General features: G+C 42.9%; 1 protein-coding gene across 1 annotated transcript in view; it reads right to left on the reverse strand.

Annotated features, from left to right (window-relative positions):
• Positions 1-7,340: 7,340 nt before the first annotated feature.
• The window catches only part of CUNH4orf51 (chromosome unknown C4orf51 homolog), a 19,811-nt gene continuing 3,151 nt past the window's right edge, over positions 7,341-24,000 (reverse strand). Inside the window, exons 2-6 of the mRNA XM_023530167.1 lie at positions 21,225-21,301; positions 11,567-11,625; positions 10,613-10,670; positions 10,115-10,188; positions 7,341-7,882 (exon numbers count right to left, since the gene is read on the reverse strand). Coding sequence (XP_023385935.1) covers positions 7,775-7,882; positions 10,115-10,188; positions 10,613-10,670; positions 11,567-11,625; positions 21,225-21,301 — 376 coding nt within the window. The 3' untranslated portion in view covers positions 7,341-7,774. The remainder of the gene's footprint in view (positions 7,883-10,114; positions 10,189-10,612; positions 10,671-11,566; positions 11,626-21,224; positions 21,302-24,000) is intronic.

Here is a 24,000-nt window from a genome sequence, read left to right on the forward strand (position 1 = left end):
AGCATGAGAAAGTTCTTAATTTATGCCAGAAACACAAATATAAACATTATCATATTGAGAGCATTTATTCTGAAGGAGACCATCTGGCAGAGCCTCGCAGACCATACTTTGAGAAACAAAGTGTATGTGTCATACCGGGCAGCAAATCCAGAGGAAGTGAAAATTTAAGGGTTTTGAGGGGAGTACTTTGCAGTAATGACAGCTGCTAGATACTTGTCACATGTTTCTCTAGAGGTGGGCCTGCTTTTGCAAATGCTGTTATACGAAAATCTAAAATTTCAAAACAAGGGGTGGTTATGATTTCCAAATCTCTGTCTTTAAAAATGAACCCTTTCCTTGGACACCAAATTCCAGAAGGGTATTTACAGATAAATGCATGGAGCCTTGATTGTTTAACATAAAAGCTGGAGGGAAGATGAAGGAAGATGTAGGAAATCTAAAGACTTAGGAGCCACAATCGATTACAGATTAACCAAAAATTGAAAATACAGCATAATTGAAAATACAGCATCTTGAAATTATTACTTTAATTTCTAAAATCTAAGTCTTTAGATTTCCTACATCTTCCTTCATCTTCCCTCCAGCTTTTATGTTAAACAATCAAGGCTCCATGCATTTATCTGTAAATATCCTTCTGGAATTTGGTGTCCAAGGAAAGGGTTCATCATATATACATAATGCAGTTTTAAAAACCTCACACTGTGACACTTTTTGCAGAAAGGCAGGGACATACACCATTTGGAAAGCACGTCACCCTCTCTGGAGATGGATAGAGCACTGGTTACAGAAAATCTTGCATTCTAGAAAAGAAGAAACGCTGACACGACTTGAAAAGGTGCCTGAATCCTTTGAGGATCCCAGTGAACTCTTTTCACCTGGCTGCCCTGAATTTTCAGAGGACTCCTGGACTTCATTCTGTTTGCATCTGCTGCCTCCATTTGCTCAGAGATGCTATGGTGGCCTGAATATCAGTTCTGTGTTTGAGCCTATCCCAAATCTCCTGTATGTTACACATCGACTCCAATAAATGGATGTACAGAATCTATGGAACGAATCTGTGAGTCTGGATGAGGGGAGACTAGGAAAGCTTGACCTCAATAGGCTGTCATTACTCAAGAGTTCATCTCCATCTTGGCCTTATTCAAGACCATCAGACATCCACCTACCAAAGTTCAATCGCTATGTACAGAGTCATCTGAAAAGGGCCACATCACACATCAAAACCATATTAATATGATATACTGTGTTCCTACTTGCTCAGGCATGTCTCAAACTCTGGTGAGAATAACAGCATCTATCAACCAGGAGCTCAGTGTTTGTCAGGACTGTTGGGGCTGCAGTTACTCAAGCCTTAATTACCATTTAGTTAGGAGAATAATTTGGATTATACAGGCTGTATATGTTTACTATCTCTTCAAATCAAACACTTTAATGTGTATATTAGAAGTGGAAGACTAGAACTTTTTTATACAATCCAAATCTAGGAAAATTTGGATCCTCAATGATTGCTCCTATATTCCTCATACTTTTAAAAGTTTAGTAACTATTTTTCACACTTTTAAAAAGGTAATACGTGCACATGATAAAATAAAAACCGATTCAATGATGTTTCAAGATGAATAACTTCATTTCGTTTGCATCTTCTGCCTTCATTTGCTCAGAGATGCTATTGTGGGTTGAGCTTCCCCAAATCTCTCTCCTCTGTGCCACATGTCAACTCCAATGGTTCCAAGAGAATCTATGGATTGAGTCCTCAGTCTAGAGTGCGGCGTCTGGGGAGGAGGGCACAGCTTCAAATACCAGACCTTGAGCCAAGAGTCCTGACCTGCTATAAGCTTGGTCACTGTGCTGTCTTCTCTGTCCAAATCTATTTGTGACAGCTTGTGTGGTGACAGATTACAGAAATGAGTGAACAAACTATTTGTCTATGCTTCTTATATATGCTGTTAACTATAAAAAAGAATTAGGTAAGTAGATAAAAGATGAGTAAGAGGGAGCAACTGAGAGGTATAAAGAAATGGCAGGACTTTAGAGCATGTAATTATATTTCCTTGTTATATAAAATCAGAAACTGACGCCTGGACAGGGTAGGGGAAGGTAAGAGAGGAGAGAGAGAGAGACATAGTGAAAGATATTTGATTAATAATTAAAATAATAATAATTGTCTCTATAACTCATATTAAGTCCAGGCAGTCTTATGTTTCAGTCTAAACATCAAATCACAGAAAAAGCATCCAACAGAAAAAAAAAAAAAATGTAATTAACAGCAATTCAAGTCTTAGCCTCTCCATAAAACACCAAAGAGGAACACATTCTTAATGTATAGCCAAAGATCTTCAAAATCTCCTTAGGGCATTTTCCTCACCTTATCGGCAATGAATTCCTCCAAACCTCATCTTCTCTCCCTCTAGAACTCCTTAAAATTCTTCCCCACACTCAGACCACACAGTCCCTTTCTCTCCCCTTCAGCACTTTATTATATAGCTCTATTTAACCTTTTTGGTTTTTTCCTCACCACTCTGCATCCTAGAACTAAAGAAAGACCTGAGTCCTCAAATTGAAAGAGCCTATCAGTGCCAAGGAGGATAAAATTTTAAAATAAACTCACATTTAGAGACTGCATTATAAAATTCTCAAAAAAGACAATCCTAAAAGGGACGATAGATACAGACAGATTACCTACAAAGGAGTGAGATTCACATCAATGGTAGTTTCAAGAAAATAATGGAACGATCGATTAGAAATGCTTAGGAAAAGTAAATTTGAACGTAGAGTTCTGTAACAAACCAAGCTCAAGAGAGATTAAAATAAATTCTCAGACATATAAGCCCTCAAAAAATGTATTCTCCATAGACACTGTCTCACAGAGAAAAGAAAACCTACCAGAGGATGTACGCCAACATGAAGAAAATGAATCCAAAAGGTAATCGATCGAGCAGCAAAGGAGAATGACTTCGTGTTTTATATTTGTCATTAAAATGTAATTTTTAAAAAGACGTGAGAAGGTAGAAAACAATTTAATTTTTTACTTTTATTTCCATTCCATTTTCCCTTTGCATAATATGTCATTACCATATACAAAATGCTTTCAGATACATTGTCAGCAGCCAAAATCACAGGACCTGCAAAAATATGTTTTAAGAGGGGCCATGCTGGGGACAAATAATATTCCAATAGAACTTGGAAACGCACTCTCTGAGTGTAGCAGTGCACTTCCTGCCATGGAAGGTGGCTGCCATGCACCAGGCATCGCGATGACAATGGCAGTGGGTCTGAGGAAGGGTGGTGAACTTCCGCTTTAGCAGACTGTTTTTCTTTCTCTGCTTACGGAGTTGGACTAGACTATGAAGTGAGAGAGAAGGAGATGAATGGAGGTAAGAACTCTAAGACTTCAGACCGGCTGACTCACTGAAGAGGGACCCATTAGATGTCCAGGCTGCGAGGGCTGCGGACTAGAGGCCTTGCTGCCAGGTGGGCAGCAGTGAGAAGCCCGCTAATGCCAGCTCTTAGGCCCCGCAGAGGCTTCTGTTGAGAGGTTCATGGCAGTGTGGCCTCTGTCATATGCCGTGAATTCGGGGCTTGGAATCTCTCACTTGAACTTTTTTACGCCATCCCGATGTGTGCCAAAAAAAAAAAAAAAAAAAGAACAGCTGCCAAAAAACAAACATTTTCTTGTCTCTAAAAATAAAATGCTGGCAACACTTCAGACCCCTGTGCCAAGACCTGGCCTTTCTCAGGATAAACAATAGGAGGCCAAGCTGATCAGGGGCGAGCACTGAGCCCTGAAGCGGGCCCAGGTCCAGCCTGGAATGCCTAGGTCAGGGCATGTGCAGCTGTAAAGTTGGAAGCCAGAGGTGGCCCTCCCCCCTCCACAGCTGATGGAGGGCAGCTGCTGTCCCCCAGCCAAGGGCAAGGTGTGGCTGAGAGTGGACAACCTTGGGTTACACCAGAAACCTGGACCCAGTTGAGGTCACAGAGCTCCCACCGGGCTCTGCCCCCAGAACCCCAGGGTGCACAGTGACAGATCTGAGATCCTGTCCAGAGAAAGCTCCCTGAGAAGGAAGCTGCATAAATATCCATCTGCATTCTTCACTCAGGCCTGCACCCATCACCTGTCAAAACCCCTCCTGCCCAGCCGAGAGCCCTCGCCTGCTAGACACAGGCCCAACGAAACCACCACCTTAGCGTATAAATGCTATAATAAGTCCTTGTTCCCACTCTAATTGCCTCTCAACTCGTCAACTGCTCCTACAGCACTTACTTGTTCAAGATCCTGTGCCTTGTCGTTAGGGTTCAAATCTTCCCTAGACCGTAAGCTTGGCTTTTTGCTGGTTTGGGGAGTTAAAAAGGCTAAGAGGGGGTTAGGGAAGGAGAGAGACTAAATATAGCAACTATTTGCAGGCATCATCACTCCATAAACATCCTTCAGTGGAACAGAGTGTAGGGCCGACCCAGATGACGGATGTCACTCATCCGAGTGTCACATCATAAATAAAGCTGAATGAGCCCATTCTCCTGCAGAACCAGAGTGACGCCTGTTCACGCTATAAATATTTATGAAGTCATGGTCCTTAAAGGACTTTATTTTTCCAGGTAAGTAGACTTTAATGAAAAAGTTAAGCAGAGCTCTTCCTGAAATTATGGAATAGTCACCGTAGCTTTTCCATGCGTATTCTATAGAGAGGACAAGGAAAAAAAAGAAGAAAAGGAAAAATAAAGCCCCATTCAATGAGACTGCTGCACGGAGATCTCATTTATGCTAGTCAAGGTTCATTCTCATTCAGAAAGTGACAGCCTTCTGGGGGTTGGGGGTGGGGGGTCGAAACCAAAAGCTCTATCAGTCTCAGCTCAGGCCTGAGTAATGAAGGGCCCACAAACAGATCCTTGTCATCAAAGTGCAGGCCCCTCCCACCACCTCTGTTAAGAAATTCTCCTTAGTGCTCCCAGCTCTCTCGGCCTGTCTCTTAGTAACGGAAAAAATGTACACCTCACCCCATTACTGTGGCCATTTGAAAAGAATTCTCAGAATGTGAGGATGTGTGCCTGGGTGTCTCTCAAGCAGGGTGTTTATGTAAAGTCCGCCACTCCTGTTCTTAGTTACTTCTGATCGTGCTAGAGATGGCACCCCAGAAAACCCTCCAGACTGGGACCAGCTTATCCCACACTCTTCACTGCACACTGCTGCAAAGAGCAAACACCTCCGGGGCAATCCTGCCACCTGGAGCTTGCAAGCCATTGTCTCTACAACAATACATGCTAATTTTCCTGTCATTTTGCAGCTCACACGCTATTCATCTCTTAAATGCACCAAAAAGCCTGGCAGGTGGAGCCTGTTTCTTTCCTGGGGATGGCCTTCTGCCCAGGATCCCTTCCCCTCCAAACCTCGGGGTGGCCCCTGCTATGTCTGGCTGAACTGGCCTGTGGGGAAACATTGATGATCCTTTGGCTCTAGCCTCCAGAAGTCTTGTTCCACAAGGAACAGAGTCTTTGGTTTTGTGAAGTGAGTCACAGGCTGCCTTGACCAACCTATCTGGGAAGGCCAGGCTGCCATGTATGGTCTGTGCTCCGTGCCACCCACCTCTCCATGTAAGTCAGAGTTCCTTGCCAGGACAGCTTGAGTCATAAAACTCAGCACATTCCTTAGGCGTTGGATAGTCTTTCCTTGTTATTACTCTGCTCTTGTTTTATGCAGCACCTGGTTTCATTTTAAAAAGCCAAATAAAATCTCATGGTTGGGGCTTGGGTGGGGTTGGGGATAGAAAGGAAAGAAAAAGAGAAAGAAAGGAGTGAAGCCTGAATGAGGGGAAGGAAGAAAGGCTATAAATCCCCAAATAGGCAGGACCTACAGTAAGACAGAGAGGGGCCTGCAGAGTAAAGGGCTGGAGAGAGGGGATGTGTCACAACAGAGCTGAGTGTGATCACAGTCCTTCCTCGTTGCTGTCTGTGATGGAACATTTGATGTCTAGACCACAGCACTGAAAGAGTTAGTACTTTACTCATAAGCCATGTGACCTCCCCTAAGCCCCAAACCTTCTGAGTTTCAATTAATGGACAGACTTATTTTTGATGAATTCTGAGGAACTTTCCAGTTATAGCACTCTATGCTTCTAAGAACCTTGGACCACAAACCCCAACCCAAGAGTAAGGGAATATTTTCCCACAAGCTCACATTTGTTTTTTGCCTTTGGGGTGGGGGTGGGGGGTTAAAGGAATGGGGGACAGCAAGCGGAGAGGTACAGACCCAAGCACACAAATGCGGTGGTCAAATTGAATTTCTGTGGCCAGGTTATTTTGTAAAATCATCTGCAAAGCTGTTAACATATTTTTAGGAATTGAAACAGAATTCTAATAAGTTAAGCCTTACATACAGTTTTAAAAAACATCCTGCATGAGTGAATAATAATCATTAACACGGAGACATTTCTCATAGTAAAGCATATTCATTATAGCGTAAGGCCAGGACCACTGGGTACTAGACTCAGAACTTTAAAAGAGGCCTGAGCGTCTCTAGCTGACATTGGCCGGGGCTAAAGCCCGGAGTGGCTCCAGGGCTGCATTTTCAATGCAGTTTGGCGAGCTTAATGGAAACCATACGAAGGGATCTCGGGAATGAGACCAGATGGCTTGCTGGGAATGTATTTAGCCTAACCTGGGCTAAAGAACAAAAGCAACCACTAGCAGGGTTTTCCACCACCCTCGCTCCCTTTGCTGGGGGAGGGTGATGATGTTACTTTTAATTACCTTTTCAATTCAACAGAAATCATATAAAGGTCAGTCTTAGTAAACGAGAGTAAATGGAGCAGGGGTGGGGAGGAAGAAGGGGCTGGAGGCGGCTACTTTCGTGACCACGTGTGGTCCTGCCTCTTCTCCTAGGACGAGCAGCTGCTGGGGCCCTGTGCTGCCCCGGACTGCGGCGGGGTCCTTTCCCGCGCGCAGGGTCTGTGCGCCAGAGCCCTCCCTCCAGCGCGCTGCGCACGGGCGGCGGCGGAAGGTCGGGGGAGTGGATCGTGGGAGGGGGAAGGTAGGGGAAGAAGGGATGCAGAGGGAAGTGAGGGAGAGGAGGAGGGGTGTGCACACGACAGGGGGAGGATCTTGGAGGGAGAAGGAGTAGGACCTGCAGGGAAGCCGGGAGGCGAACGGAGAAGGGAAGGGGGAGAGGAAGACCAGGGCAGGGGCGGGGTCGTGGAAGGGGCGGGTCTTGGGCGGGGCCTGGGGGGACTCGGCCCCTCCCAAGAGAGATGAGGCGTGAAAGGCCGCGACTTTCCTGTCCCCAAGCTCCCGCTCCAGCCGCGACTCGTGTGCCCCCCCCACCCCGCCCGCCAGATGGCCAGGGCCAATTTTCTTCCCAGCGGCGCCTCGGGCGCAGGACAACCTGGCTAGTGATGCGCGGGACCATTGCTCTGAATACAAAAAAGTCTTTCTCACGCCCTTGCTCTGCGCCCCGCCCCGGCCGGACTCCCAGATGGAAGGGACTGACTCTGACTGTGGAGCCCACAGCTGTCGGGGACGCACCACCATTTCTGTGATTCTTGCAGAGACGTGTGGTTCCAAGTAGTTATTTTAAAGGAAAATTTAATAAATGATATAACGATAACTTCTGTCCCCTCTTCCAATTAAAGAGAACAAAACTTGAAGGATGAAGGCGTTTGAAGCCCAGGGAAGTGTCGAAGAAAGCCAGCCTGCCAAAGTCCACAGATTCCCGGGCCCTCTCATACCTCAAAGTCGTCAATTAAACGAACTCCAGGCTTCCAGCTTTGTGGCTTCGTTTTCCGACTCAGCTAAATGGCTCTAACGGTCCTCCCAGACTATAAACGTAGTATTGATCAGCATCTGAGTCTTCAGATGAGCCAACCTTGCTCGCAGAATTATAGTGTCCCGGAAGCTGGAGAAAAATGGCCTGGTTGTCAGGGCTTGCCCTACCGCAAAGGTTACTTTTTTTTTTTTTATTTTTTCCCCGCACAAAACTGGAAACGAAATGGCCAGACATCATTCATGAGCTGGAGCTGGGATTGTTCCTGCATTTTCTTCCACCTGCTTTAATCTTCCTAGTTCACCTATCCTGTCTCTGTCAGGAGGGCCAGATCAATCAGCAGGAGAGAAAAAAATAAAGGCCAGGAGTCTTGGAGCCACTGACTAGATCACCCACTGCTTCTCTGCTGCCCCCTGACCACCCTTAAGCCACAAGAGTCTTGTCCATCTTCCCAACCATTCCTTTAGTCCTGACATTGCTGGGTGTGATAACTTTCTCTGCTTTCAGTTTAACATCATAAACTTCTTGAAAATAAGACCCAGAAATATAAATACTTAGAAGTCGATTACCAAAGGCATTAGACACCAAACAGATCACTTTAAAGTGAAAATATTGTTAATGATGGTTGTAAATTTCATTCAGTCCCTACTTGACTCCAATGCAAGAATTGGTATGTTTTACATCTCAGTGCTTATTCTCTTCCACCGAAATATAGCATCTATAAAAACAAATTAAAATTTTGCCTTATTTAATAAAAAGTCACAATTTACTTCTTGGTCAGAACTCTAGGCCCAATATTTCCAAAAAAAAAAAAAAAAAAGTGCCCGGTATGAATTGTGTGGTGCGGGGAGATGTGTGTATACTTTTAGTCTGTGGTCGCACCATAAAAAGAAGAGCAGTATGTAATGGTCGCTAATTTGTTGGGAGTCGTTGACTTAAAAGAGGCTACTGTGACATAGAGAATTCACTTTAGGGGAGGGGGTCGGGGAAGCACCTCAGAGAGAAAGGCAACTGTTCCCCAGAACAGCTGCGGACACTGGCAGTGGGATCGCTTGGCACGGGTACAGCTCCACGCGGCAAGAGGGATTTATTTATCTAACAACAGTTAATAATTCTCCCAGGCAACTCCCAGGAGTCCAGCCTGCAGTAAATACACTTTCAGGAAACTGTCTACCCTTCCTAGAAGCACGCACCAACCCTCCAGTGAAGGGAGGACCCTGGCTGCCCACACACTCTAATTTTCAGTGGAAACTGCCCAGCTTCAAATGCCCCCCGAATAACTCCCCACACAGCCTGCCACTGCACTGCCTTCCCATGCTTGACATGCTCCATAGGAAAGTTACCAGGTCCTACAGCAGAAAAATCAAGAAAAATGCGCTATTTCTGGAAGGCCACCATTAAATAGACCTGAGGACGGAGGTGGGCCGTCCAACCCCATCCCATTAGCTAAATTTATCAGATTAGCTAGTTGGTGCTCATAGACTAGCATTTTCCAGAGTGATATCTATCTATAACTGGTGGTTCTTGTGATCATGTTAGGTGGTACTCGAATAACATTTTTTTATTTTAACAGTCAGATTTTTTTTTTTCCTAATACACATAATTAACATACCCAACCCACGGTATTGCAAATATAATTACTTAAGGTAAGTCTCAGTTGTTGTTTTAGGTCAATTTAGAGAAATATTAACAAACAAAAGCAATAAGATAGCAAAAATAGTTGTAACATTTGTATTAATGAGGTGAAGTCAGCACGGTGTATGTGCAGAAAGCAGTTTTTATGCTTTCAACTCATTCTCTAGGAGTCTCTGCCAGAATTTTGGGACATAAACAATCCTGTTTTAACATCTTGTTAAAAATTACTGAGTTTTGAGAAAGTCTGGTCAAGCAAAACAGAGCCCCTGCTCTGGAGGGCCATGTCAGGGGCCACGGGGACAGTAGACGTTAAATGACAGAACAGCCACATGAGCGAAGTGGGACCAGGACACTAGGCACCCAGGGTGGGTCCCCAGAAGGCAGGACAGTCTGACTGAAAACAAACTGCCTTTTCTGCAAGAGGCAGAATCCAGCAAATCACTGATACCACTCATGAAAATTTGGACGGTACAAGAGAAATTCCAGTCCCCTTTCGAGACTTGTTTCCGAAACACCTGGAAAGCTCCAGACAAGAAATATTCACAATGCTTCAAGGAGGCCTGCTTATCAGAACAGTCTACTTTTCTATTTGTCACTTGACTGTAAATTAGGGATTACTTTCACACCAACTCTAAACACACATGCCGACACCCTCACTGCCACACCACACACACTTACTGACGCTACCCCAGGGATCCACTGCTGGGTGACAAGTAAAAAGATTCTTACACGCCTCAGGTAATCTGTCCTTCGTCGATTACAGCTCATCAGTTTCTCAAAGGCTGGCTTTTTAATTCTCACATCTAACACGAAGAGACAGACAGCCACTATGTAAGTGCTCGTGATAAACAGAGTCTACACTAGAATGAACAAATGAAATTAACAGATAGTCCTAAACCGATGTTGAATCAACAGTTCCAATCCCTCACGTACACACTACTCGCCCTGCCCCGCCCCCAAGCTCTGCCACCACCACAACCTTCTCACATGGGCTCCGATTCCAGAGCTGCCCCTGGCGGAGGTCTCCTGTGGGATTCCCCCCTGCTTTTATTTCTGCGTCCTACTCTCCTCACTGCTGGCAGAGGTACAATGAAGTAAAAAGGGACGCGAAGGAGGAAGGAGGCAGAAATGCCAAAGGCTCTGGAAGGGATGAAAATATCGAATGAAGACCTTAATTCAGGTAAATGCAGAACATAGATATAAAGTGGTAGCTTAGATGGGACTTACATGGTTTTTCATAATCTGGAGGTGCTAGAGAAAAATCAGCAGACAGAATTTGGTGTGCCTGTGAAAAGGAGAGATAAAGGTAAATACCGACCACCTTCACAACGACAGAAACTTAACAAGATTCCTTCGGCAGCATTGTCCTCCCCATCCAAAAGACACTTTGATACTGCTGCCCAAAGCCACTGTGATAACAGAGTCTAACAGTAAAATGGAAAGATAAATTGGGGGAAATGTTGATAAAATAGGATGGGCAAAAGAGTACTATCCTAATATGCAAATAACTTAGACAAATCATAAGAAAGCTAAATACTAATAGAAAAATGTGCAAAGGAAATGAAACCATCCACCCTCATTATTCATGGATTCCATATTTGTGAATTTGCCTACTCGCTAAAATTTATTTGTAACCCAAAGTCAACATTCACACTTCTGAGGTCATTCAAGGACACGCACAGAGTGGTGAACAGTTTGAGTCCCCTGATATGCACGTTCTCAGTCGAGGCTGAACAAGAGGACTCTTTGCTGCTGCTTCTTGCAACTCTCATACGGTAAACAAGTGTCCCATTTTCTGCATTTTTATGCTTTTTGTTAGCAATTTCATTGCTTAAAATGGCCCCCACGTGTAGTGCTGATGTGCTGTCTCGTGTTCCTCAGCACGAGAAGACTGATGTGTTTTATGGAAAAAATACATGTGTTAGATAATCTTCACGTAGGCATGAGTTACAGTGCTGTTGACTGTAAGTTCAATGTTAATGAATCGACAAAACATATTAAATAAAGTGTCTTTAAACAGAAACACACATAACACAAATTTCCGTATTGATCAGTTGATGAAAATGTGGTGACCCTCTAGAGGCTCACGGGAGCCTGACGCTACCTCTCCCCTGGGAGCAGTGGCGTGCAGTCATTTAGGCTCTCCACCTGGAAATGACTGCTGAGAAAGGTTGGACTTACCACTCTGTGCTTGACATCAAGTGATTTTTTAAAGGAACTGGTTATGTGAGGGAATAGACCTGTGTGCAAACAAAAAGAGAAAACCAGTGTTAGAGTAAAATTTCTTACACTTCCAATTAAGCTATACCAACAAATTGTACACATATCACTTATTTCCCTTTAGAATCTGACCAACAGGAAAGAGTTAGGTTAAGATGAAACTGACTAAATGCTAATTTCTAGTAGACACCCTGGAGTTTTTGGTGGGGGCTGGGTAAAATTTTTTAATGGTACACATTTCAATTCTATTTTAAAAAGAAAACAGTACTGATAACAGCTAAGGAGACATGGAAATTATATGAGCCTATAATAAAAACATTTATCAGAATAAGTTAGTTTCAGATGTCCTTTAGCTTCCTCGGAGGTTTTTCTGAAGTAGGCCTGTGATTAGGTCTCTGGACTGTGAACTTCACCGGTGTTTCTGAGGTTGTTCCTCCCCTGCTTAGGTGAAACGGGGTGGCTGGGGTGGGTTTGAGGTGGGTAATTCCCCTTCTCCTGCGTCGGTTAGGCTAACTAATTTCTGGTTAGTTAGCCTAACCGACCCAGGAGAAGGGGAATTACGCCCCGGCAGACTAATTTCTGGTTAACTAGTTTCTCCTTATTAAGAACACCGTGTTCGGAGTATTTCAAAATCTTTTCTTTTCCTCTCCCTCTGTCAGAAACACGGAGGGGATTTTCCCCTGATGTCTACTATGGGATCCTGGTTGAGCTCTTGAAGATAAATCTTATAATACTGTAGGGATGCCAATATGCCTGGGTCCCCTGGAGTTGTTAATTCCTAGGTTTGTCTGCCTTGTGCCTCTGGCAGTTTGTCAATTACAGTTGAGATATTGCACCCCTGGCACTGGTTGCTATGGTGGTTCCCACTGCTGGGTCTCTGCTTGGGTAAGCTGCGATGCCCCGTATTTGAATGTCTGCCTCTCCAATTTGGGGGGCAGTGATTGGCCCTGTGTCCATTCCTCTCTTAAGGATCCAAGAAGAGCTATTGATTTTTCAGCCTGTTCAGCTTTCTGCCTGTTAGGACAGAATGGTGACTTCCAGGCTCCTTACATGCAGAATCAGAAACCAGAAGTCAAGGTAAACATTTTTCTGCTTGGAACATTCTTCTATGATACACAGCTTATGCTCTTAAAATCAGAGGAACCAAACCATGCCGAAATTCTAAGGCTATAAATTTTTATATGTCTGAAGAAGATCTGGTGTATTTTTTAACAATTTTATTGGGGCAAAAGTTACATACCATAAAATCGACCCACTTTAAATGTACAGTTCAATGAGTTCAAGTAAATTTATCAAGTTATGCAACCATCACCATAATACATAAACTAATTTTAGAGCATTTTCATTATCCCAATAAGATCCCTCATGCCCATTTATGGAAAATCTCTTCTCCGACCTCCAGTCCCAGAAAACCACTAACCCACTTTTTTTTATATATTTGCCTTTACTGGACACTTCATATAAATGGAACTGTACATTATGTGATCTTTTATGTCTGACTTCTTTTACTTATCATGATGTTTTTGAGGTTTGTCCATCTGGCAGCTGCTTTAGTATTTTTTCCTTTCTATTGATGAGTCGTATCCCATTGTATAAAGATACCATATTTTGTTACACACTTACCAGCCAACAGACATAAGGGTTATTTTCAATGTGGCTCTTATGGATAACGCTGCAGTGAACATTCATGCATAAATCTTTGTGTAGACATATGTTTTCATTTCTCTTGGATAAATACCTAGGTATGAATTGTTGGATCCTATGGTAAATTTATTTCACTTTTAGCAAACTGTTAACGTGTTTTCCAAAGTGGCCGTACCATATTACATTCCCACCAGTGAATGAAGGTTCGTTTCTCCTCATCCTCACCAACATTTATCACTGTCTGTCTTTGCGATTATAGCTATTCTTATGGATGTGAAGTCATATCTCATTGTGATTTTAATTTGCATTTCCCTAATAACTCATCATGTTATCAGGTGTATTTTGATTTTAAAAATAAAAAAAAAAATTAATTCGATTAAAAAATAAAAATTGATCAATAAAGAAAAAGAGGGTCTCGTTTGCATAATATGCTGGGGTCTGGTCATTAGGGATGAGTGAAAGGAGAGACACAAGAAATAGCCTTTAGCAAATATTCTTTGTTACTTATGCTATTTTATGCTGATACTTTTTAAAACGAGATATCTTAAGCTAAAGTCAAATAAAGAGTTCAACAATTATTTAGCTAAATTCAAGAAAGAACCACCTTTTCACACCTATAGTAAAAGCAAATAGGTAAGAAGCTTATCTTGCACAATTAGCTCTGATTATTTCATTGGCTATGAATCCTTAGCCTTTCAAAGCTCTAATAAATCCCATAGGACTGCCTAAGGCTCCAACTAGTTTTTTTGGGGGTCACCTTTCCTTTCAAGAATTATGAGATAATCATTAATTAGTAAATATGATACTATAATATTAAAGTTTTACAGAAAGTAATACTGAGGCATTTGGTGGATTATAGGGAGTAAAGAGACATTAGAATTTTTGCTAGACCACTACATGAGGGATTTACACATTTATGTCCAACTTTTGGCCAAACTTGATCATTTTTCTAACTGAGCTAGAAATGTCTCTCATTTTCTTTAGTCTGTTTATGGAGAGGAAAACCAACAAGCTCACATATGTTGAAGTATTGTTAGCTAATGATTCTTTTCCTTGTGAGTTCACAGTTGACAAAATAGAGCTCACAGTGCCACTTGACCTTGGCAGTTTCAGCTGGCCTTTCAATTAAGGACATTTAATGTTACCCTAGTTTGCTTGTGTGCATCTACCTGCCAGCTTCCACATCCTAGTCCTAGAACCGCAACCAAACCGGGTGACTTTGTTGATGAAAATAACAATGATAGTAACTATGAACAAATTTCATCTTTATGTATTAGGCCCTTAACTGACGGAATGCTACATACAGGTACTTGGTTTTTCAAAGCAGATTGTCAAGAAAGCAAGTGTGGGTTAGTGAGCATCAGCCCTTTCAAAATCAGGGAAACTCAAGTTTGGGAGTATTTGTCTAGTATTCATCCTCTAATCATTTAATCTGCCTACTGGGTGTATTTCATAGTACAAGTCTTAGCTGTGTTTGTGATTCGGCATCCTTTTCATAGATTGGGAATAATACGATTTCCTACCTACCCATCTCTGAGTTGCTTGAAACTTTGAGTTTCTGGAAATGAAGCTGCATGAACATAAAACATAATGTTGGAAAGTGAAGACAAACCATTCTTAACCTTTCTGAGTACTGTGGTCCTAAATTGTATGTACACGAAAGAGGAGAATTTTGATCAAAGATGAACAACATTTAACCTACAGTCCATGGACACCTGGAGGGAACTTAGACATGTGCACTGTTGGCTTGCAGAGGTATCTTCGTGGATATCTTTCTGCAGACAGGGCTCAGAGCTTTCATCAGACTTTTCAAACTGCCTCAAAAACATGAGGTATCTTAAAGAAAGAGCTGCTAACCACTGGGATAGATGACAGAGAAAATCTTTTCCCGACAGATTTTTAAGAATAAGGCGTTTAGTGATCTGTATATTAGGTTTAAAAACGTTTATTCTATCACTATGGAGTTTCTTAAGTGTGATAATAGTATTATGGTTTTGTAAAAGAACATTCTTACTCGTAGGAGGCACAGGCTGAAGTATTTGAGGACATACTGTTATGATGTCTGTAATTTACGCTCGATCGTTCAGCAAAGAAGCATATGCAAGTATCAATAGAGAGAGACTGAGATAAAGCTCCATGTTAACAAATATGGCAAAATGTTCAAATTGATGAATCTAAGTGAGAGTTGGCGAATATTGATTGCACTATCCCTTCAACTTTTCTACGGATTAAAACAAATGATTTAAGTTCGGAATAAAAGACAAAGCATTCATTTCTCTGCCGTAATTTCACAATTATAGGTAAAGAAGGAACGCTATTATATTTTACAGTTGGCTAAAACAAGGCAGAAAAAAAATTAGGAAAATTGGCCGGCAGCATCGCAAATCACATTTGAGCCATAACCAAGGAAAGACCTCAAATCGATGCTTTGTCTTCTCTCATCATCATCTCGCCTTGTGACCCCCAGCCCATGCCGTAGGCAGACACGTGGTTTGTTCACACAAGCCCACTAAAGCGACTGTAGTGCCCACCAACGTGCTACCTTTTAAGTTCACGGGCAGAAGCAATTGCAGCCACCTCCTGCTTGATGTTATGCTTGAACAGTAAAGAGCACACGGTAACAGATGGCATCTTGTGACCTTCTTAATAACAGGCTTGGCTGCCGATGTTCCCTTGTGTCCAGTCTCTGCGGGGAATTTGGAAACTGTTGCCTTAGACTTAAATATTTTCTAGCAAATCCATTTAACCATTTATTAGACTGTTTCCTGACTTAAAATAGAGAGAGCGAAACAAAATTCCCACCCTCTGAGGGGGATATTGGTATTCCTGGGTCTGGGGGCCCATCCTGGAGTTCTCTGGGGTGTGCTGGCAACCGCCCAGCATATCTGTCATTTTCAGTGTGGTGACGACCTCGGTTTCAGGCAAACTGCTTATCCGGCTGTCTAGATTTACTGGCGGCTAGTGTCAGCTTTTTTCTTCTGTAGTTTAAAAGAAATGTGTGCACTCCTCACAGCTAGGCATGCAAATTAGCCAGAAAACAAACTAAAGCCGGCAGCCGTCGCACCGGGAGTGAATGTGGGAACCCTGTGGCTAGTGAGGCTTGTTCTAAGTCACCTTGTCCCCTCCACTGCACACCCTGGGCAGCTGTGGCTGTCAAGCTGCACGGTGAGGGCAGTGGGGGGCGGGGGGAAGGGCAGCTGGCCCTCCTGGTCCTCAGCCATCCGGCTGGCCGCAGTTTCCTTGACGAACAGTGGAAGGCAAAGCAGCGGGGCCTGGGGAAAGACAATGAAGGCGTGCGCGCCAGAGCCCGAGGCGTCCTCTCCACTTCTCACCAGAACCCGCTGGAAGGGCCCGGACCAGGAGGAAGTGGAAACTCAGCCCCTGTCAGGCACCTGGAGTGGGGGAGAGGGCGGAGAAAGGGCGAGAGCAGCCCCAGGGCACGTGGTGGGGGTGGAAAATGCTGGACCTCAGGGTGGAAACGACTCAGCCGACAAGCACAGGATTTTGCGGAGTCCCACGCAGGAAGAGATCGCTGAGGCCTGGGCTTCTGTTTGCAGTGGGAAGTGGCCTTCATTCCAGGGTTCCTCCTGGCTGCTGAGGGGGAGGGGAGAACCCTTCCCCCGGGGCCACACTCCTGGACCTCGGAATAGAGGACGCCTGGGAGAGCGGGAGGTCCCTGATGCCTCTGCCTGAGAAAAGCTGGCCTGGCTGTGAAGGAACCTTGACTAGGGAGCTGTGAGTCTCTCCCAGGAAAGCTGGGGGCAGGTTGCCTGGTTTGGCTGCCATTTACCCCTTTATTATTCCATCCCAGGGTTGGCCTGTTGTCCCCTTCTCAGACAGATTAGAAAACCTGTGGGAAAAGCCCCCTCTATTCAAGCATGCCCTGACCATTCGGCTTCCCGGCCTCCAGGAGCGATAAGCTTTGGAAATGATCCCAAAACAGCACAAGGGGGCACATCCTTGTGACATGATGGAAGGAAGGTTAATGAACCCCGGAAGCCACAAGGCACCCACGTTACTAAGAAAAGTAAGGTGCTTTCTTGCTTGGGCCCCACGGGTACCAGGTAGTCTCCTGCTCGATTTCCTTCCTCCCTCTCACCGCAAGTCGTGTTTGCCATCACTTGTTTCTACAACCATACGTGTATGTTCCAGATTTGGGGGTCACCTGACTGTATCTCCTTCAGCCCATTACAGAACCTGGGTGAGGGATAGAGAGACTATATAACTAAAATCCTGTGCGTATGCAGCAGGGCCATATGCTATCCATCCACTCAGTTTTTAAAGCTTGACAGTTTTACGAGCTGCTGCATAGGATTCCAAAGACTCCATTGGAAACACAAGTTTTTGAAAGGTTGCTTCTACAAAAACCACATTCTGATTTTAAAAAGCACAATCTACATTCCCCTTTGGGAGACAAATTATAAATAAGAAACTGCCTTTATAAGGAAATATGTTGTGAAGAAGAAGAAGTCAACAATGGTAGGTCCGTGTTTGTTCAACACACAATTACAGGGCATCTGGTCTATGCTGATCTCTGTCCCAGGTGCTGGACAAACAGAGACAAGACAGACAAGTTCCTGCACTCATGAAGCTTATGTTCTAGAAAAAGAAAGAATAAACATGTAAACAAATACGATAATATATACAAAGCAAACTAGTCATTAAGATAGAAATTAAGGGGGAAAGAGTTCGAAGAACTTACTTTACATATGGTGGCCAGCGAAAATCTCTCTTTAGAGGTGACCTTTAAATCCAGACTGAAGTTTAAAGCTCAGAAGAGCTAGGATAATTGCATTCCAGCAAAGAGAACGCAGGTGCAAAGGTCCTGAGGCAGGGAATGGCTTGCTATTTTCGAGTTATTAAAGGAAAGCATTGTAACTGGAACAGAGTGAGCCAAAGGGAAGAAAGGCACAAAATGAGACTAGAAAGATAAGCAGGGTCATATTCATGCAAGACCTAAAAGGCCTTGGTAAGGAATTAGGATTTTATTGCAAGTGTGACAGGAAAGAGAGAAGTGACATCATCTCGTTTAAGCTTTAAGATCTCCCTGTGTGAAGACATGACTTATGGGGTAGTCTGATAAGTTCTTATTGCTTTTAGAAGTCTGTCAAGGTTTGGAGAAGGCTTCACAGAGAAATGAAAGTGGGAATAAAAGAATACAAGAAAAACAAGATGTTAAAAATGGACATAAATGCTCAAAGTAATAGGACAAATCATATTCATGTTGCTTAAAATATTATTTGGTTCTTGACAATACTCTCCTAGACACTGTCACTCTTGAAAAAGACATAACATCACATAAAAACAGTTCCAAGTTGCTGAGGCAGACACTTGAAATAGATTATCTGTGGTTAGGGACGACCCCAAGGAGATCTTACACATACTGTCACATCTGGGCTTTGACGTGGTCATACTACATAAAACCTCTTCCTTGGTACATACTACATCTCCTGAAACAGCAAGAACAAAAGAGGCCGGCCTACCCTTTGCAAGGGTAACTTGGGCTCATCTTAGAGGAATGCAGGTGTGGGACACCGGTACAGCACTAAGAACAAGAGAAGGGACAGGGCTAGCCAGTGAGAGCTGCCCCGGCTGTGCCACAGTCTGCATTCCGCCCTGCTCTTCTGCATTCAACTGCTGCTGTGAGAGAGAAGCTTTTTTTTTTTTTTGAGAGAAGCTTTTTAATTGAACAAAACTTTCTAGAATTGTTTTAGCAAAGTGTAAATGGAGAGACAATTCGATTGTTTAACAATTTCTGTTTCTTGTCCTGAAGTTTTATGACATTTGATTTTTATTTTTATTAGCTATGGCTTCATTCTCCTTTGAATATGAGAAGTGAGCACACGATGGGGCCATAACAGGGAAAAGCCACAACCAAATCAAAGACTTGGAAAGAAAATTAATAGCAATGCAAAAGAAAAACCACTGTAGGCAGAACAAATAAGACTGAACTCTTTAAAAGGCAGTTGTGAGGAAGAATTTGAGAACTTTTTTCCTATGATGACAGTGAATCACACGTAAAGTAAGCCCAGTCCATTTGATTTGCATATCTATATGAATGGATACATTTCTACAAAGAGACAATCTGCAGACCTGTGTCTGCCAGAGATGAGCAAATGCATACAGTTGGCTTGTATCGACGATTTGATCTTTAGCTTCATGTTTTAACTCCCTTCATTAGGGGCTTCTAGCACAATTAAAATTGATAATCCAAACATTAAACATGGAAATTGAAGAGAAGCAGAAGATAAGTTATCATTTGTCCAAATTCTATAATTCTGCCTTGATGTACTGTCACCTCTCAATGAAGAGAGTAGTTATCAGTTAAATTAAAATGACACACAGGAAAAAATCTATTAAGAAGTCATCATTATGAATATATACACTTATACCTTTCCTCCCACCAATATTTTACCAGAAAAACAGGAGAGGAGACAGGAAAATCAAATCAGACCTATCATACAGTGGTACATTATCACTTTTGCTCCTCATGTGACCATCCTTGAAATACCCCCACCCACCAGCCATGGACTGCTAGACCGTCAGCTCTCATAGGCCACAGGTGATTAGCAGGGTTAATCAGAATTCTGAAGGACACAAATAGCATATAAATATAATAGGATCGTACTTTGTGCTACTCAGATCAGATGCACTGTCACTTTAGCTTACTATGAATGATGTGATCAGGCTGTTTAATTTCCTGTCCCCTAGCACAGATTTGTCTTCCAGCGATGTAGTGTGTTTCAATTTTATGTTCATTACTGCAAAGGGGAGAAAGAAAGTCTTTGCACGCATGATTAGCTGTCTTGTTCTCTTGCCTCAACAAACCATGGAGGAACGCATAAAACCCATCTCAAACGTACTATTCCCATAAAGTCAAATTTTATTAGGAAAGCCAGCAGAATAGAGATTGTCCCAGGCAGCTGTGAAAAACCTTTATCTCCACTATTTAAGAAAACCCCATAGGGCTGCAGGATAGCTCTTTTCACCCAACCCCTCTCAACACATGCATACATATTAAACCTTTAAATATTACAGCAGAAAATTTCATAAAATGCTAAAAATATCCTAATTTGAGATTACATCAGTCTTATTAAACCTTCAAAGATTCCACCCTGAGAGATGGATATTATACGAGAAAAGCCTATTAGTGTGTTTCCTCCTCCTAATCAGAGTGTGTGACAGGATGGCCAGCTGTCCCCCTCCGGTGTGTGTAGTTGTTACTAAGAAGTGGCTGCCGGCGGAGGGATCCACCGCAGAAGCCCCTGGCATCCAGGTGGAGCCTCGGGACTACATCTCCCATTGGAACGTGAGCACAGACGTGTGTGTCATTTCCAGGCTGACGTGATCAAAAAGTAGGGGCGCCTTCTCTACCCTTTACCTGACCCCACACCTGCCTGATAGAGACAAAGGACTCTGGGGGCCAAAGGGATGGTGGAACCCCAAGATGAAGGAAGTCTGTGCCCTTTAATGACCACGTGGAAGGTCTCTGCCTGCAATGAAGAGAGTAGTTATCCTTTATATGAAGAAAAAAAAAATTATCGTGTTCAGCAACTGGAGTTTGGAGGTTTATCTATTATAGCAACTAGTATTATTCCTAATTGAACTGAAACAGCGGGGAGATGGTTATGGATTAGCAAATATAGTTTACCAGTTGGTGGTTTATAGTTCTGCTTTTTCTTCTTAGTTCTTTGATGCACCCAGTAAAGCTCAGATTACATTATCTAGAGCTCCAAGCTCTGGCAGAATTTATATTCTGGGATTAATTGGAAGAGGAAAATTTTTGCCCTGGAATAACTGTCATTTTTTTAATCGTGATAGATCCAGAGTGAAATATGCTCGTTTTCTTGCTAAAGACACATTGCCTCTGGTAGACAAATGGGAACCACATGGACTACAATCAAAAACCTAAAAATTATAAAGACAGCGACCTTGGCAGGAGGGCTCTGCTCAGAACCGATGGTGCTGCACTCACCTTTAACATCTGGGGCGTCTTGGGGACCAGCCCTACGGAGTGCAGGACGACAGGCAGAGGATTCTGGCCATGACATCCTGAAGAACGCAAGAGAAGAAACAATTCATAAGTCTGTAGGTTTATAAGTCACAGTCTATGAATTTAGAGGGATGTTCACTCATCTTTTCATCTGATTTCTTAAACTTTTGCTTCCTCTCTCCCCCTCTTTCCACACTCCCATTAAGTCAACCCATATTGGACTTTCTCATTGTCTTTAGTGATTTGTTTGTTCCCTGATGTCATAAAAGGGTAAAATTGTTCAACTTTTGTACATGAAAAGCTCGAACATTAACTTCATAATTGTTTTAACAGGATTTATGAGTCTTTCTCTGGGGAGCTGTTTTCAAAATAAGTGCTCTGAATGGAATAGGAAATAATACAGTAATTATATTTGTTTCTCCATAAAACTTAGTAGCTGTGGAGTAACTTGGGGACCCGCAGATGCTGTGTCTCTCCTCTGAAACACATCTACATCTCAGTTTCTTTGAATCCAGATGTGACACTCTTTGTAGAGAAGCCAGGGCTTACTGGGAAATGTAGGTTATTTTCTATAGAATGAAGAGAGTCATCAATTTCTTGAGTGCAACACACGGTGGCCATTGTTTTAGGGCCTCTGACTGGGGAAGCAGTGTCTCCAAGCCCCAGGGACCTGAAACTGTGTGTGAAGTAGGGGGGAAGGGGAGTTGATGTCAGCCTCAAGGGCCCTAAAATGCTCTTGTATGTGTGTTCAGCCAACAAACCAGTCCCAATCACCCGAGTCAGCGGCTGGTGGTCCACGCTGCATCCTTCTTCTCCTAATTTATGACAGCAATTGAATCTGCTGAGGGTATTAATTTGAAAATGCAGATTTCTGAGCCCAACCCCAGTGATTATTTTTTGACAGGTTTAAGGCAGGTGTTCGCATACAGGTGGTCAGTAAAGCAGTTTCCTGACTCCACAGGAATCGCTTCCTTGCTTCTCTTCATATTTTGTATCACCTAAGCAGACATACCCAAACATGACAGTTTGGTTTGGGCTAGTTTTTTTTTTGTTTGTTTTTTAATTTAATTTTATATAAATGGAAGTATACACGTGTATCTGGCACAAAATGCTCAGCATTATGTTTGTGACATTACTGGGTATGACCCGAGTTTGTTCATATTCACTGACGTATGAAAATATACCACTGCCTATCCATTCTGCTGTAGATGAATAGTACTTATTTTGTAGTCGGCTTGTTTTCAGTGTTTTGGCTTTATGAAAAATTCTGCTATGAACTTACTTGCACTTGTCTCTTGGTGCATGTGTGAAAACGCTTTTCGGCTGGGTAGATACTTAGAATTGCTAAGCTTTAGGGTACCCGCAGCATCAACTTTAGAAGATGAGACCAAACTGTTTTTCTAGAGTGAAATCCATGGTCCTTCCCACCAGCTGTACGTGAGACGTCTCCTTGTTCTACATCCTCACCAACACTCAGTAATAATGGTCTTTTTAAGTTTGCCCTTTCTGGAGGATTATTCTATATGAGTCGTCACGTCTCCTTAGGCTCCTCACAGTAGTGACAGTTTCTCAGACTTTCCTTGTTTCGATAACCTTGACAATGCTGAGGATTACTGATCAGGAATTTTGTAGAATGTCCCTGAATTGGGGGTTGTAAGTTTTTCTCATGATTACACGAGGGTGATGAATTTTGGGAAGGAAGATCCCAGAGGTCAAGTACCATCTTCATACTCTTACCAAGGGTAAAGCCTGTCACTGTGGCTTATCCATGTTGACACGAACCCTTATCAGCTGGCTCCAAGTAGTGTTAGGTTTTTCCCACTGTAAAGTTACTTTCCCCACCACCTTTCTATACTCATTGGAAGAAAGCCACACATGGTCCACACTTAGAGAGCAGTGAGTCATGTTCCACCCCCTCGAATACCAACTTACTACATAAATAATTTGGAATTGTGCTGCATAGATGATGGGTCCTTTCTACCTCATTAATGTATTTAGTCAAGCATTTCATGTTTGACAGTATGGACTCATATTTATTTTATACTTTAGTTTATAATCCATTACTCCTTTATTTTGTTGCTCAAATTTTTCCAGCCTTGGCAATCAAAAACTCTTTCAGTTGGCACGGTTGTCGTTGTTTTGGGTTTTTTGACCCTTCCATACTTTCTGGCACTACAAGATGCTCCAGACTCATCTTGAATGTCTCCTGCCCCCATCGCAGAATTGCCAATTACAAGGTATTGCTTCTAGGCCCTCTCAGCTGATGGTCCATACCGATATGGGCTGCGCATACAGACTTTCTTCCAAAGAATAATATAAATGTGCATACGAACCTGTGTATATACACAAGCCTGTATGTAAACATCTATGTCTATAGTAGGCTAATATGAGTTCATTCTGCTGTATCCAATTCTTATCCATTACCACATGGATTATTTGGGTCTCTTCCTCTTGTTTATGTTTAACCTCCCACTCCAACAGCAAGAAACCTGGCTCCCATCATCCACCATCCATCCATTTATTTTATTGTTCATAGTGGTCTCAGAATTGTCACCTGTCTCTCCCACAGGAAAACACTTTACCAACCAGAATACAGTTCCTCTAGCATTTTAGTCTTACGAACTCCACTCATTTCCAAAGTTACTTCGATCAGTATCTTATTCCCACACCCCCTTCGGTGAGGTTGTTTCATACATTTATAATACAAGTCCTTTGTCATATTTTGTATTCCATCCTAGGATCTCCTAAATAATTGTTT

This window comes from Pteropus vampyrus, unplaced genomic scaffold (genome assembly GCF_000151845.1).
Source record: "Pteropus vampyrus isolate Shadow unplaced genomic scaffold, Pvam_2.0 Scaffold47, whole genome shotgun sequence".
In the NCBI taxonomy this organism is placed as follows: Eukaryota; Metazoa; Chordata; class Mammalia; order Chiroptera; family Pteropodidae; genus Pteropus; species Pteropus vampyrus.